Source organism: Cyprinus carpio, chromosome B9 (genome assembly GCF_018340385.1).
Source record: "Cyprinus carpio isolate SPL01 chromosome B9, ASM1834038v1, whole genome shotgun sequence".
NCBI lineage: Eukaryota > Metazoa > Chordata > Actinopteri > Cypriniformes > Cyprinidae > Cyprinus > Cyprinus carpio.
In genome coordinates, this window is record NC_056605.1 from 21,306,693 (window position 1) to 21,319,588 (window position 12,896).

At 39.0% G+C, this 12,896-nt stretch overlaps 1 protein-coding gene across 11 annotated transcripts in view; it reads left to right on the top strand.

Annotated features, from left to right (window-relative positions):
* Positions 1–11,156, top strand: part of LOC109058668 (probable ubiquitin carboxyl-terminal hydrolase FAF-X) — a 29,435-nt gene extending 18,279 nt beyond the window's left edge. For 3 of the 11 annotated variants that reach the window (XM_042731492.1, XM_042731497.1, XM_042731493.1), the window contains 21 exons: positions 153–261; positions 395–541; positions 642–788; positions 929–1,136; positions 1,256–1,476; positions 2,533–2,723; positions 2,850–3,023; positions 3,109–3,250; positions 3,334–3,537; positions 3,644–4,202; positions 5,759–5,882; positions 5,992–6,217; positions 6,332–6,461; positions 6,554–6,739; positions 7,092–7,312; positions 7,707–7,795; positions 8,011–8,167; positions 8,268–8,480; positions 9,075–9,191; positions 10,017–10,112; positions 10,762–11,156. In XM_042731492.1, coding sequence (XP_042587426.1) covers positions 153–261; positions 395–541; positions 642–788; positions 929–1,136; positions 1,256–1,476; positions 2,533–2,723; positions 2,850–3,023; positions 3,109–3,250; positions 3,334–3,537; positions 3,644–4,202; positions 5,759–5,882; positions 5,992–6,217; positions 6,332–6,461; positions 6,554–6,739; positions 7,092–7,312; positions 7,707–7,795; positions 8,011–8,167; positions 8,268–8,480; positions 9,075–9,191; positions 10,017–10,112; positions 10,762–10,899 — 3,799 coding nt within the window. In that variant the 3' untranslated portion in view covers positions 10,900–11,156. The remainder of the gene's footprint in view (positions 1–152; positions 262–394; positions 542–641; positions 789–928; positions 1,137–1,255; positions 1,477–2,532; positions 2,724–2,849; positions 3,024–3,108; positions 3,251–3,333; positions 3,538–3,643; positions 4,203–5,758; positions 5,883–5,991; positions 6,218–6,331; positions 6,462–6,553; positions 6,740–7,091; positions 7,313–7,706; positions 7,796–8,010; positions 8,168–8,267; positions 8,481–9,074; positions 9,192–10,016; positions 10,113–10,761) is intronic. The other 8 variants (XM_042731495.1, XM_042731501.1, XM_042731498.1 and 5 more) reach the window with 5 other exon arrangements.
* The last annotated feature ends 1,740 nt before the right edge of the window (positions 11,157–12,896 follow it).

The following is a 12,896-nucleotide window of genomic DNA, read 5'->3' on the forward strand; positions in this document are numbered from 1 at the left end:
ATATTAAAACGTAAAAACAAGGTAAATAAAATTATGGTACAGACCTAAAGTGAGGTATGAAATGTTTGAACTTAAACTGATTTTTGTAGTTTTATTAAACAGGATAGAATGGTTCCGTTATATAAAGTTCATTGCTAATAATTTGCTTCTAGGTCTGTTCGCCAAATGGCCCAAGAACAGTTCTTCCTCATGGCCACCCGGTGTTGTATGGGCCATAGGCCTCTCCTCTTCTTCATCACCCTCCTCTTCACAGTTTTAGGTGTAAGTGTCTTGTATATTTCTTTGGGAAACAGCTAGAAGTTTTTTTTTTTTTTTTTTTTGGTGTGCATTTTTGGTGTTAATTCAGAACATCTCATTATTTGTAGTCATTTTATCCTGTCCTTTTGTGTTCCAGAGCACTGCAAAAGAGCGGGCAAAGCATGCTGCTGATTACTTCACTCTTCTAAGGCACTTACTCAACTATGCATATAACAGCAACATTAATCTTCCTAATGCAGAAGTTCTCTTAAACAATGAGATTGACTGGTTAAAGCGCATCCGGGTATGTTCATTTACCTAAACTTCTTTTTGGAATTAGAATAGGGAAAAGTTTAGTGTGTACAAATTTGAGTGTTTTTTTGTTGTTGCTTTTTTTGCCCTAGGATGAAGTGAAGAGGACTGGAGAGCCTGGGGTTGAGGAGACCATTTTGGAAGGTCATATTGGTGTCACAAAAGAGCTACTAGCTTTCCAGACCCCAGAGAAGAAGTTCCACATTGGCTGTGAAAAAGGAGGTGCTAATCTTATCAAGGTAAACTTTTCAGTGGTAATCATTGGACACTTTTGCTAAATAACTACATAACTACATAACTACAAAAATCTCCTATTTGCGACTGCATTGCCAAATAAGACTAACTGGTCTTCCTTTTTTTTCCCATGAACTCCTTATAGGAGTTAATGGATGACTTCCTGTTCCCAGCATCTAATGTGTACTTGCAATACATGAAGAGTGGAGAATTCCCCACTGAGCAGGCCATACCTGTGTGTAGCACCCCAGCCACCATCAATGCGGGCTTTGAACTGCTGGTTGCACTTGCTGTCGGATGTGTGCGAAATCTCAAGCAGATTGTGGATACACTAACTGATATGTACTATTTAGGTGTGTGCTAATGTTGATTCCGGATTCCTAGAAATGGTGCACTCAACCCCATTAGTTTTCATGATACATACAGTTATTTACTTGTTTTTTTTATATAAATGGTTTTTATGTACCTATAGGTTGTGAACCACTTACAGAATGGGAATATTTACCGCCAGTTGGTCCAAGGCCCACCAAGGGGTTTGTGGGTCTGAAAAATGCAGGTGCGACTTGCTACATGAACTCAGTGATCCAGCAGCTCTACATGATTCCTTCCATCAGGAATGGCATCCTGGCCATTGAAGGCACGGGCAGTGATGTGGATGATGATATGTCTGGAGACGAGAAGCAAGATAATGAGGTACTGCCTAACATGGGTTATTTCCAGAGTCTCAGACTCTGTTGTGTTCATGAGAATTTTGCTCTATATATGTGTTTCAAATAAAAATGGACTATAAAGCAAAACAAATATCTTTGGAGGAGGTCACAGTATGATTCACTTAGATTGAGCAATGTGAACGCATAGTGCTCTAGGTTTACTTAATTTTTAAATTTGGGATATTCCATATTTTTCCCATTATAGGTTTGAATTCACTTTCAACGGATAGTGTGAATTCATTTTAGTCACGTTTTGGTCCATATAAAATGCTTAAGATTCAAAGTGCTTAACTGTTATTTTAGTATTATTTATATACTGTTAGTTTTGAATTGGCTTTTATTTGAATGTTTTTAGTATTAAACTTGATTTTTTTTTTTTATTCTGTTTAGCTTTAATTCCTGTTGTAGTATTCTTAGTGCTTAAATTCTCAGGAATTCTTACATACTTAAACATTAAAACAAGACCGATTTTTCATCTAATATTTTTTTTTAATTTTATTTCAGTTTGATTTCAATTAGCAGAAACAACTTTTATTAGTTTGAGTTCACAGTGACACTGGCACATTGCATGTTGAACCAGTAAAGTTAGCAATGAGCCATGAGCACCTGTACCAATCACCCTAGGCTAGGGAAAAGCTCAGGTGGAGGGGTGTGGCTTCTCATTTCCCAGTATAATTAAGCTCAGGTGTGTGCTTTATTATGCCAGCGAGTGCTTACAGCTCTTGCACTTGTTGTTCTGGAAGCAAACATAGTGGATTGTGGACTGGAGAGGTTGTGCTTTCAGTTTCTGAGGACTGTTAATGTCATTAAATTGAAATTATATTGCCCCTTTTTTAATGGATGAACTGCCCAATGATGACTATCATCCTTTCTCACTACCAAGTGACTGACAAATTTAGCCATCTCTGGGGTGTATATGCCATGTGGGCATTCCCTGGAGCTAAGGGCATTTTAACAAAAGTTTTCTTTAAATTATTATGTGATTTGAAGTTACTTACAGCAATTGAAGTTTATTGAAAGTCTTGCTTTAATTTTGCAGAGTAATGTGGATCCCCGGGATGAGGTGTTTGGCTATCAGCACCAGTTTGAAGACAAACCTTCTCTCAGTAAGTCGGAAGACAGGAAGGAATACAACATTGGGGTTCTTCGGCAGTTGCAGGTCATTTTTGGACACCTGGCTGCCTCCAGGTTGCAATACTACGTGCCTAGGGGATTCTGGAAGCAATTTCGGTAAATATACCTTCTCTTTTTTTTTTTTTTTTTTTTTTTTTTTTTTTTTTTTTTTATGTAATCCTCCTTTCTTTTAAGACTAGTGAACAAGGCACTATTCTCTAAACCGGTCTCTTCCTCCTGCAGGTTGTGGGGTGAACCAGTCAATCTGAGGGAGCAGCATGATGCCCTGGAGTTCTTTAACTCGCTGGTAGACAGTTTAGACGAGGCTTTGAAAGCATTGGGTCACCCTGCCATGCTGAGCAAAGTGCTGGGTGGCTCTTTTGCTGACCAGAAAATATGTCAGGGCTGTCCTCACAGGTACATTGGAAATCTAATATTGTTTCATTTTTGCCTTAGTAGATCTTCGTGTCCCAGTGTAACACACTCCATGCTGTCTTTTCAGATATGAATGTGAGGAATCGTTTACGACGTTGAATGTAGATATCAGAAACCATCAAAATCTCCTCGATTCTATGGAGCAGTATGTGAAAGGAGACTTGCTCGAGGGTGCAAATGCCTATCACTGTGAAAAATGCAACAAGAAGGTGTGTGTTTTGTCTATCTTGATGTCTTTTGTTGTTATTTAAGAGAATACTATTAAGCTCAAGGGGGTGTGTCTACATGACAGGTGGACACAGTGAAGCGTTTACTCATTAAGAAACTTCCTCCGGTGCTGGCCATCCAGCTGAAACGCTTCGATTATGACTGGGAACGAGAGTGTGCGATCAAGTTCAACGATTACTTTGAGTTCCCACGGGAGTTAGACATGGAGCCCTATACAGTAGCTGGAGTAGCCAAGCTGGAGGGGTCTGATGTGCACCCAGAGAACCAGGTATTACACCAACATGGTCTTTCTTTGGTCTTCAAATTGTCTAATTTAAATAAATGCCATTTGGGAGTATTTTATATAACTGAAGTTTTGAAACTGTCCTTCGCAGGAGGTGGACCAGCAGAACGAGCCGTCAGAACCGGAACCCCCCTGCAGCTCTCGTTATCGTTTGGTGGGAGTGCTGGTCCACTCAGGCCAGGCTAGTGGAGGTCATTATTACTCCTACATCATTCAGAGGAACGGCAGTGGTGGTGAGGGAGAAAGGAACCGTTGGTATAAGTTTGACGATGGAGACGTCACTGAGTGCAAGATGGACGATGACGAGGAGATGAAGAACCAGTGCTTTGGTGGAGAGTACATGGGTGAGGTCTTCGACCACATGATGAAACGCATGTCCTACAGGCGACAGAAGCGCTGGTGGAATGCCTACATCCTCTTTTATGAGCGTATGGACACGTTAGAGAAGGACAGCGAGCTGGTTAAATATATCACTGAGCTCACAGTGACCAGCAAACCACACCAGGTGAAGATGCCCTCTGCTATCGAACGCAGCGTGCGCAAACAAAATGTGCAGTTTATGCACAACCGTATGCAGTACAGCTTGGAGTACTTCCAGTTCATCAGGAAACTGCTGACCTGTAACAGTGTCTACTTGAACTCACCTCCAGGTAAATCCAGCCATTGACCTTGCTCTATTTTCCCCTGTTGTAGATGGAATCAGATCTGCAACGTGCCATTCATTTTGAATCTATTCTTCAATCTGTTTCTTTTATAAATGGATAAAAAGCAGAATCTGACTTTGTATCTTGAGGGAAATCCTGATATTAATTTTTTTTTTCTTTGTGTTAATATCTTAAGATTACATTTAAATGCTAAGTTATATTTGATTTCTAACATTTGAGAAGTTAGTGTTGAAAGTTTGGGGTTGGCAAGATTTTTGAACGTTTACCAAGCACTCGTTTGATTTATTAAAAAAGGAATATTGTGAAATTACAATTTAAAAACTTTTTCTGTTAATATTAGTGCTGGGCAACAAGTTTTTAATTGATTAACTGCATTATGCACAATTCAATAATGAATTCAAAAGTAGTGTATTGTGCACTTGTTTTTTTTTTTTTCCCCCATTTAAAGGTACTGCTATATGAACAAAAGTGCAATAACAGTGCTTTTCTACAGCAGAATTCCTTTTACAGAGTAGCAGTTAATTTCTTGTAAATCTCAACTTATAACAATGTAATCAAATTAAATATAAAACCAAAGCTATTTGCCACTGCCAGGGCATTAACTTTTTTTTTAATAGAAGATGTTATAGTTATAGAAAAACAAGTTTTGCTCAGAGTCCAGAGTGGGAAGAGACTCGTGTGGGATGCGGGAGAATAGGAGTTTACACTAGGTGTTTTGAGCCTGAGCGCTTGACCCCCAAAGCCTGGTTCGTTCATTTAGCCGGCCCTGGCTCTTCCCACTTATGAAGTCATGTGCACTGCTGTCTTAGGCTCTCCCCAAATGCTCTCATTGGTTGAGACGTGTGATGACACCCATCCCAAGCCAGTACTGATCAACATCCCACCCCTCCTGTGACCCATGGTTTGTCTGTATGTGTATTCAAAGCCAGTTAGCAACAGACTTTCATAATAAAAAATAAAAAAATTGCGTTAATGCGCAATAAAATAATTGTTGGCGTTAATCAATTAATGCGTTAACTTGCCCAGCCCTTGTAAATATATTTTAAAATGTAATTTATTCCTGTGATGGCACAGCCGGTATTTCAGCAGCCATTACTTCAGTTTTGAAATTCGCATGATCCTTTAGAAAACATTTATGTTGGCAGTTGAACTGGAAACTACTTTGTAATACTTTCATGAAACTGTGCACTTATGAGCCTCAATATAAGGTCTTGGTAATAATATATATAATGTATATGTATGTATGTATCTATCTAATGATATTCTCTGTCTGCATTGTACATATGCCAAAAACTTCACTAACATTCATTCTGTATCTATCCATAAAAAAAAATTGTGGCAACTTTCTCATTTTCCACGCATGAGATTGCGCTTTTAGCTTCACCATTAGCGTCTAAGTGTGTGTGTTTGGGAAATGGGTTTCCTTTTTCCTCATTACACATCATAATCCTATTGTTGCTACTGCAGAATAATCTATTCCAGGGGATAATGAAAGTCATTGTAGCATTAACAATTATTATTTTTTTTTTTGTGGTTTTTAGGTCAAGACCATCTTTTGCCTGAAGCAGAAGAAATGGCTATGATTAGTATACAGCTCGCTGCTAGATTTCTCTTCAGTACTGGATTCCACACCAAGAAAATTGTCCGTGGCCCTGCTAGTGATTGGTAAGCATGTTATTTCTGAGTTTATCACGCACATGCTTGCCTGTGTTCTTCAACAGTTAGTTGATTCCTCTTATCTACAATTAGTTGATCCCCGTTTCTTTTATTTCAGGTATGATGCTCTGTGCATCTTGCTACGGCACAGTAAGAATGTGCGTTACTGGTTTGCACACAATGTCCTCTTTGCATATCCTAACCGCTTCTCCGAGTACCTGCTTGAGTGTCCCAGTGCAGAGGTTCGAGGAGCCTTCTCCAAACTCATTGTATTCATTGCACATTTCTCCCTGCAAGATGGACCCTGCCCTTCACCCATTGCTTCACCTGGACCTTCAAGTCAGGTACGTCTCATCAATCTAGGCTTCCCTCTTTCATGGGAAATCAGGGAATGTCTAAAATTTGGAGCTCACTCCACAAGGTTCTTATACATTTTGTTATTTGTTCTTTTGTCTCAGAGCTGTGATAATTTGAGTTTAAGTGAGCACTTGTTCCGTGCCGTACTTAATCTGCTGAGAAGGGAAGTGTCTGAGCACGGCCGTCACCTGCAACAGTACTTCAACCTTTTTGTCATGTATGCTAATCTTGGTAAGGACAGCTCGCCACCCTTAAGGCCTGCGTTTTCATATGGGCTTGCATGCTATAGTGCTGTCCTGTCTCACTCCATTTCTTTCTCTTAGGTTTGGCAGAGAAGACGCAGCTGTTGAAGCTCGGGGTACCAGCTACCTTCATGCTTGTGGCTCTGGATGAGGGCTCCGGCCCTCCCATTAAGTACCAGTATGCTGAGCTCGGAAAGCTCTATACTGTCGTCTCACAGCTCATTCGCTGCTGTGATGTGACGTCACGTATGCAGTCCTCAATTAATGGTGAGAATTTTATACATTGCTGCAAAATGTGCATTCTGATAACAAAATGGTCTGTAGGCTTTCACATGTAGTTTTGGTCCCAATTGCCCAATGAAGATGCTCATCCTTGCTCAGGACTTACTGACTGACACAAAGCCATCTCCAGGCATGAGTGCCAGGTTGGCATTGCTTGGAGCTGAGGGCATTTGCAGAGATGCACTTCCATATTTTTCTTTTTTTGGTCGTCATTCCAATACATTGTTTTAGTAGTTTGATCTGTTGACACGCATTTAAAGATTTGCATTGAAAACGAAAATTTTCCAGACCACAAGCCAGGAAATGAGCTGACATTTCCACATGTTGACATTTTTAGGAAACCCTCCCCTGCCAAACCCATATGGTGACCCCAACATCACCGCTCCCATCATGCCTCTGCAGCAGCTGGTGGTGGACATCCTGTTTGTGCGCACCAGTTATGTGAAGAAGATTATCGAGGACTGCAGTAACTCAGAGGACACTATCAAACTGCTGAGATTCTGCTGTTGGGAAAACCCTCAGTTTTCCTCCACTGTGCTGAGTGAACTACTGTGGCAGGTGAGAGGGATTTCCAGCCTTCATCTTTGAAAAGATGATGATTTTCAACTTAAGCAACATTGTAAATATTTCGCTTACATTTATTAATGCACATTTTATTTGGACATACAGTTTACTAAAGACTACCATTGGACTAAACATGTTTCCTACTGTCTCCCTCTCTTGAAAATTGTGATGGGAGAATTTAGACAAGTATTTTAATAGCATCTGGTTTAAACTGAAGTAGCATAATGTTATTAGAGTTTGGAAGGTCTGTGAATCTGTGTAAACGGTCTGTTCACAATGATGTCAATGTCAAATGTATAAAAATTTAATTTTTCACTGTAACGTCTAGCCATGTTTATATTTTTCCTGATTGTCTGAAGGTGGTTATTAACATTGGTGTTTTTCATAGGTGGCATATTCATACACGTATGAGTTAAGGCCTTACCTGGACTTGCTCCTTCAAATCTTGTTTATTGAGGACTCATGGCAGACTCACAGGTCAGTCTTTCCACTTCATGTTAATCAAATATCTCTTATGTGAAATAACGTATGAAGAAAAAGCCCCAGAAGAACCTGAAACTCTTAATATCTACAATTTAGTTCCTGGAGTGAAGTCCTTAATCTGGGTTTTTTTTTTTTTTTTTTTTTTAAGATGAATTTAATTCCTAATGGATAATAATGTCCTGCTCTGCCCTTTTTCCTTTGTTTGTTAGGATTCACAATGTGCTGAAGGGAATCCCTGATGACCGTGATGGGCTTTTTGACACCATTCAGCGCTCCAAAAATCACTACCAAAAGAGAGCTTATCAGTGTATTAAATGCATGGTGGCTCTTTTCAGCAACTGTTCTGTGGCCTACCAAATTCTCCAGGTGAGTTTGATAATGAAAGACTGCATGTGAATTGTTTTTTTTTTTTTTTTTTTTTTTTTTTTATATAAAATTTAAAAACTGATTGGTTTACATTTTCCAGAGTAATGGAGATTTAAAAAGGAAGTGGACCTGGGCAGTGGAGTGGCTTGGTGACGAGCTGGAACGGAGACCCTATACTGGCAATACCCAGTACACGTATAACAACTGGTCCCCTCCTGTCCAGAGCAATGAGACTTCTAATGGATACTTCCTGGAGCGCTCCCACAGTGCCCGTATGACTTTAGCCAAGGCCTGCGAGTTGTGTCCAGAAGATGTAAGTGATGGCTCATGCCACCCCTCATTGTCTGCAACATTAGCGCCAGTATGTTTAGTTTAAAGTCTAATCATGCATGTGTGCTTCTGCCCATTAGTTGAGACTTTTTAATAATTACATTTGTATTAAAAATTCTGCATGGTTGCCTTTTAAGAACCCCTAATGTAATGTAGAGAAACACTTTATTCAAATTTTTTTTTTAAATCAGCACTGAAATCTCACCCTATGACTGTTAATGATGGGCAGCACATCAAACGTTTAACCTTTGGAAAGCAATTTTGAAAAGGTTTTAAAATGAAATCTTTTCTAATCTAGAAATGCTTAACTATAGATAGGGCTTTGAGTTTTCGACTTTTATTTCCAGGTTTTCATTTAATAACGCAAAGCAGTTACAAATGTTGACATTTGCATAAATTTAAGTTTCATTACATTTACACTTGATTTCATGCCATAGGTGTTTTTTTTAAAGCCAAATAAGGTGCTTTCTTTATCTAGTTTAATCAGTAGCAAACTGACACAAATGTTAAATGTATGCAGCCATAGATGCATAATTTGTTGAAACAGAATGCAATATTAACTGCCGTTTCAAAATAGTGTCACTTAACGAAGCACGAGGTGGTATCTGAAGAGGACGCTGGCCGGAACCCGTCCTCGACACAGCAACTTTTGCCAGGGGAAGTGACAGGCCAACAACAGCACACCGTAAGACTTGTATGGCCCGGCCACACTGGTGCCATCTGCGTAACATTTTGGTGTTCACAGGGCGTGATGTAGACAGAACCATCTTCCACCTCCCTCAAAAACAACTCAGAATCAACTGTTATTTCGTCCTCATCTCAATGTGTCCAAACTGTTTCTTTCTACGCAACTACAAGTCTTAATGTGGTAACTAAGTGATCGAAAACTCTAAGCCTTGGCTATAGTTTACAGATGAGTTGGAGGTAATTTTTGTCTGGTGGTGGTTTTCTTTCTCTTGTTTTGAGTCCGATTTTATTTTGGGAATGTAAGATGTTCTAGTCATCTGATCTGAAAACAAACTGCACTAAGAAGCTTTTGTGTGACTATGCAAATTTGGATGTGGTGTTAGTTTTATATTCCATTCTGATGATTAACTTTCTCTGAGGAAGAACACCATGTTCAGTAGAATGTGTGTTTAGTGTTATAGTCATGCCACTGTCTAATCAGTTCATCCATGGGCAAATTCTTATCAGTCATCATCAGAAGCTTCAGAAGTTGAAAAAACTATTTAATCAAATGAAAGTATAAGAGTGTTTGGTTTGTGTTGTCCATTTATAGTGTTCCCTCATCTGTCATTGGATTTCACTAAGCCCCCGTAATAATTTGCCTCGTTCGTCAAACAGATAAAACCTTGAACTTTCCCATTTTATTGAATTTGCATGTTTTATATTGTAAGGGACTCTTTGTAGAGGACATTATTCACAAATATCTCTGGTTAGTTGTGTATGAAGCAAACAGTTTTATATTTAATTATATTTTAAATCTAGTGCTCAACTTCATTTGTGATGGTTGTTTTAGGAGCCTGATGAGCAGGAGGCCCTTGATGAGCAGGACACTTCTCCTCCAGAGGACACTGCTCTGTACCCTCACTCTCCAGGCACAAAGTTTCAACAGGTACTGAGCTTCAGTCACAAACCTCATGCCACTCTTAGATCTCTCTTAAACCATATCCTGTATTTGTGAAAGGACCATTCCAAAGTTTTCAGTAATCTTTCTTCACTGCAAACCCATGTAGTGGTTGTACTGGCACCTTGCATTAAAAAAGGGGGGTGCTGAGTTCCTGATTGGAAAGTTTGTTGTTGGAGTTTAGTATTAGATGGCTAAAGATTTTAAAGGTTTTGGTCCATCAGATGCTTTTGGAAAAAGTCTCTTATACTCAAGGCAAACATTTATTTGATCAAATACAGCACAAATATTATAAAGTACGATTATAAAACTACGATTTAACTTTTGATCAATTTAATGCATCTTTGCTGAATAAGTATTTCAAGAATAAAAGCTTGTTAAACATTTGAACAGCAGTTTAATTGGATTTGTTTGTATTTTACTTGGTTTTCACTGACTAATGGCTTTCATGTTTACCCCAGTTGGGAGTGTTTGCGCTTTTTGATCGCTGAATGTGTAAATAATCAAAGAGGGTTTTTATTTAATTGCTTTTAAATGCACGTCAGTCGTTATATAATGCCATCTCTAAGTTGGAGTAAACCATAAATATAAATTCTTCTGATTGTCATGTAGTAATTTGATTGTTGCATCTTTTCAGCAGAATAACCTCCCGCATACGCAGCCATACACTGGCCCCGCAGCACAGCACGTCAACAACCCTCAGCGTCCAGGCCCACGAGCACAAGAGAACTGGGAGCCCCCTGAGGAGGTGCCGCCTAGCCAGGCTAAAGACTAACAATATGTTGTCACACTGTCCTCCATCTGAGTTCTCCAGAAGAGATACTCGAATCCAGAGCAAGGCCAGGCCCCACCATGCTGCTCTACTCCAGAGCCCGTGTAACCAGAACATTCAGCTTCCCTCAATTTCTAACCCTGGAGTGGAGAGTCTCTTCACCGTCTGCTCTGCAGTATTAACTGTCAAAAGTGTAACTTGCAGTGGACTGTGCATATTGTTTGTAATAATAAAATGGGCCTGTCGCACTTGTCTCATGACAGAGGTGTACATACTATGTTAATGTTTTGACTGTTCAAAAGCAACAGCGTGTGTGATGCTGTTGGGGGACTGCAGATTTATGAAAATAGAAAAACAACAACAAAAAAAAAGAAGCAAATACAACAGTGAAAGACAAAAAAAAAAAATCCCTGTTTTATCCCATGCTCAGTAGTAAGGTTTGGGCCGTTTGGGTCATTCTGCTTTTGATCATACATTATATTCATGTCAAAGCTTAACCGGCTGTGGCACCTCGTGAGCAAGAGTTGGCCATAGTTTGTGAACAATGGGAAGGTTGGGTTATGATCTTGAAGTTTAGTTGATGTGAATGGGGTGATGCTACTTTATTCTGGAAATTCCTATCGCCGTTTGTTTTTCTTTTTTTTAATGGTAATTAAATAATTTGAACTCTCCAGCTGACACGCTGTAACATCTTAGCATGACTTCACATCAAACTAGTATAGCCGAAGGGCGATTCTGTGATTTTTCTCCACGGTGATTCAGAAGAGCCCTTTTGTTGGTCCCCTTCATGTGTTTTCTAGATTTGATGTTTTGAAGCAATGTAAGAAGTAAGTGGCTTTACAATTGCACACGTTTCCTCTGATAAATATTTGGCTGTCGCTTTTTTTTTTTTTTGGGATAAATGCTTAGGTTTTGATGATAGGAATTTTAGAAAGAGAAAATATATGCAACAGTTTATGCCAGGATGACTGGAACATTAGTGGACAACTCGTTTTGCTTATTTGTCTTGACCTTTGCGTCAGATAAATGAGTTCCTGGCAATTTAGTGGGTCGCCTGACTTCATGATCCCTGTTCGCATTCGTGTACTCGAAAAGAGCCTCGGTTTGGGGATTCTTCATTTAAGGAGAGTGAACGTAAAAGCAGAGTTGTACCATAAAATAACTGCTGGTTAGTCATGTTGCAACTTCAGTTAGTCAAGTCTCTTGGATCAAAGGAGTAAACATCAGTAGATACTGTATGTATTTAATTGGTAACTTGAATGCTTTTTTTTCTTGGATTTTGTTGGAAAAAAAAATACCAAATACTCCTGCAAATGAAAATATTCTGCCCATCATATATTTAAATATTTTGCTGTTTTATTTTATAGAATTTATTTTGTTGTATTTCACTAAAAGACAAATAGAATTTGATTTAAGAGGAACATTTTTGTCCTTGTGTTATTTTTAAAGATTATTGACTGTACAGAGTTCTTCGCCCTGTTTTTTGCCGACTTTTGTTTTGGCCATGATGTGACATTGAATTCTGAAGCCACAGTCACACTGTTGACTTTCACTTTGTGAGGTTTTTGTGCACAGAAATATTAGAGAAAAGCATTGCGCCCTTCAAGAATAAAGAAAAGAAATCGGGAAAATGTCTGTCCGTCATTGTGAAGGTTCAAAGCTGCGAGATGTTTTGCATTGATTGTTTCAAGTACGTTATAATCACTGTAGAGTGCACAGCTCTATTGGCACAACAATAAAAAATGCAACCATGTGTGTTGGTGGGTTAGGTATTAGACTTTAAATTGCCTTTAAAATAGTTCATAGAAACCCAGTGTTTGCACACAAATTCGTCAACATACAGATAATCTCGTAAACTGTGGACTGCTTGAAAAAACAACACTAGAAATTTGTCTTGCTGCCCAGACATGGATATGACTCACAGAAGGTAGGTAACAATGTATTTTTATAAATCAAATTAAAGTTCTTGTCAATTACTAGTTATATAGTCTGCATCTAAG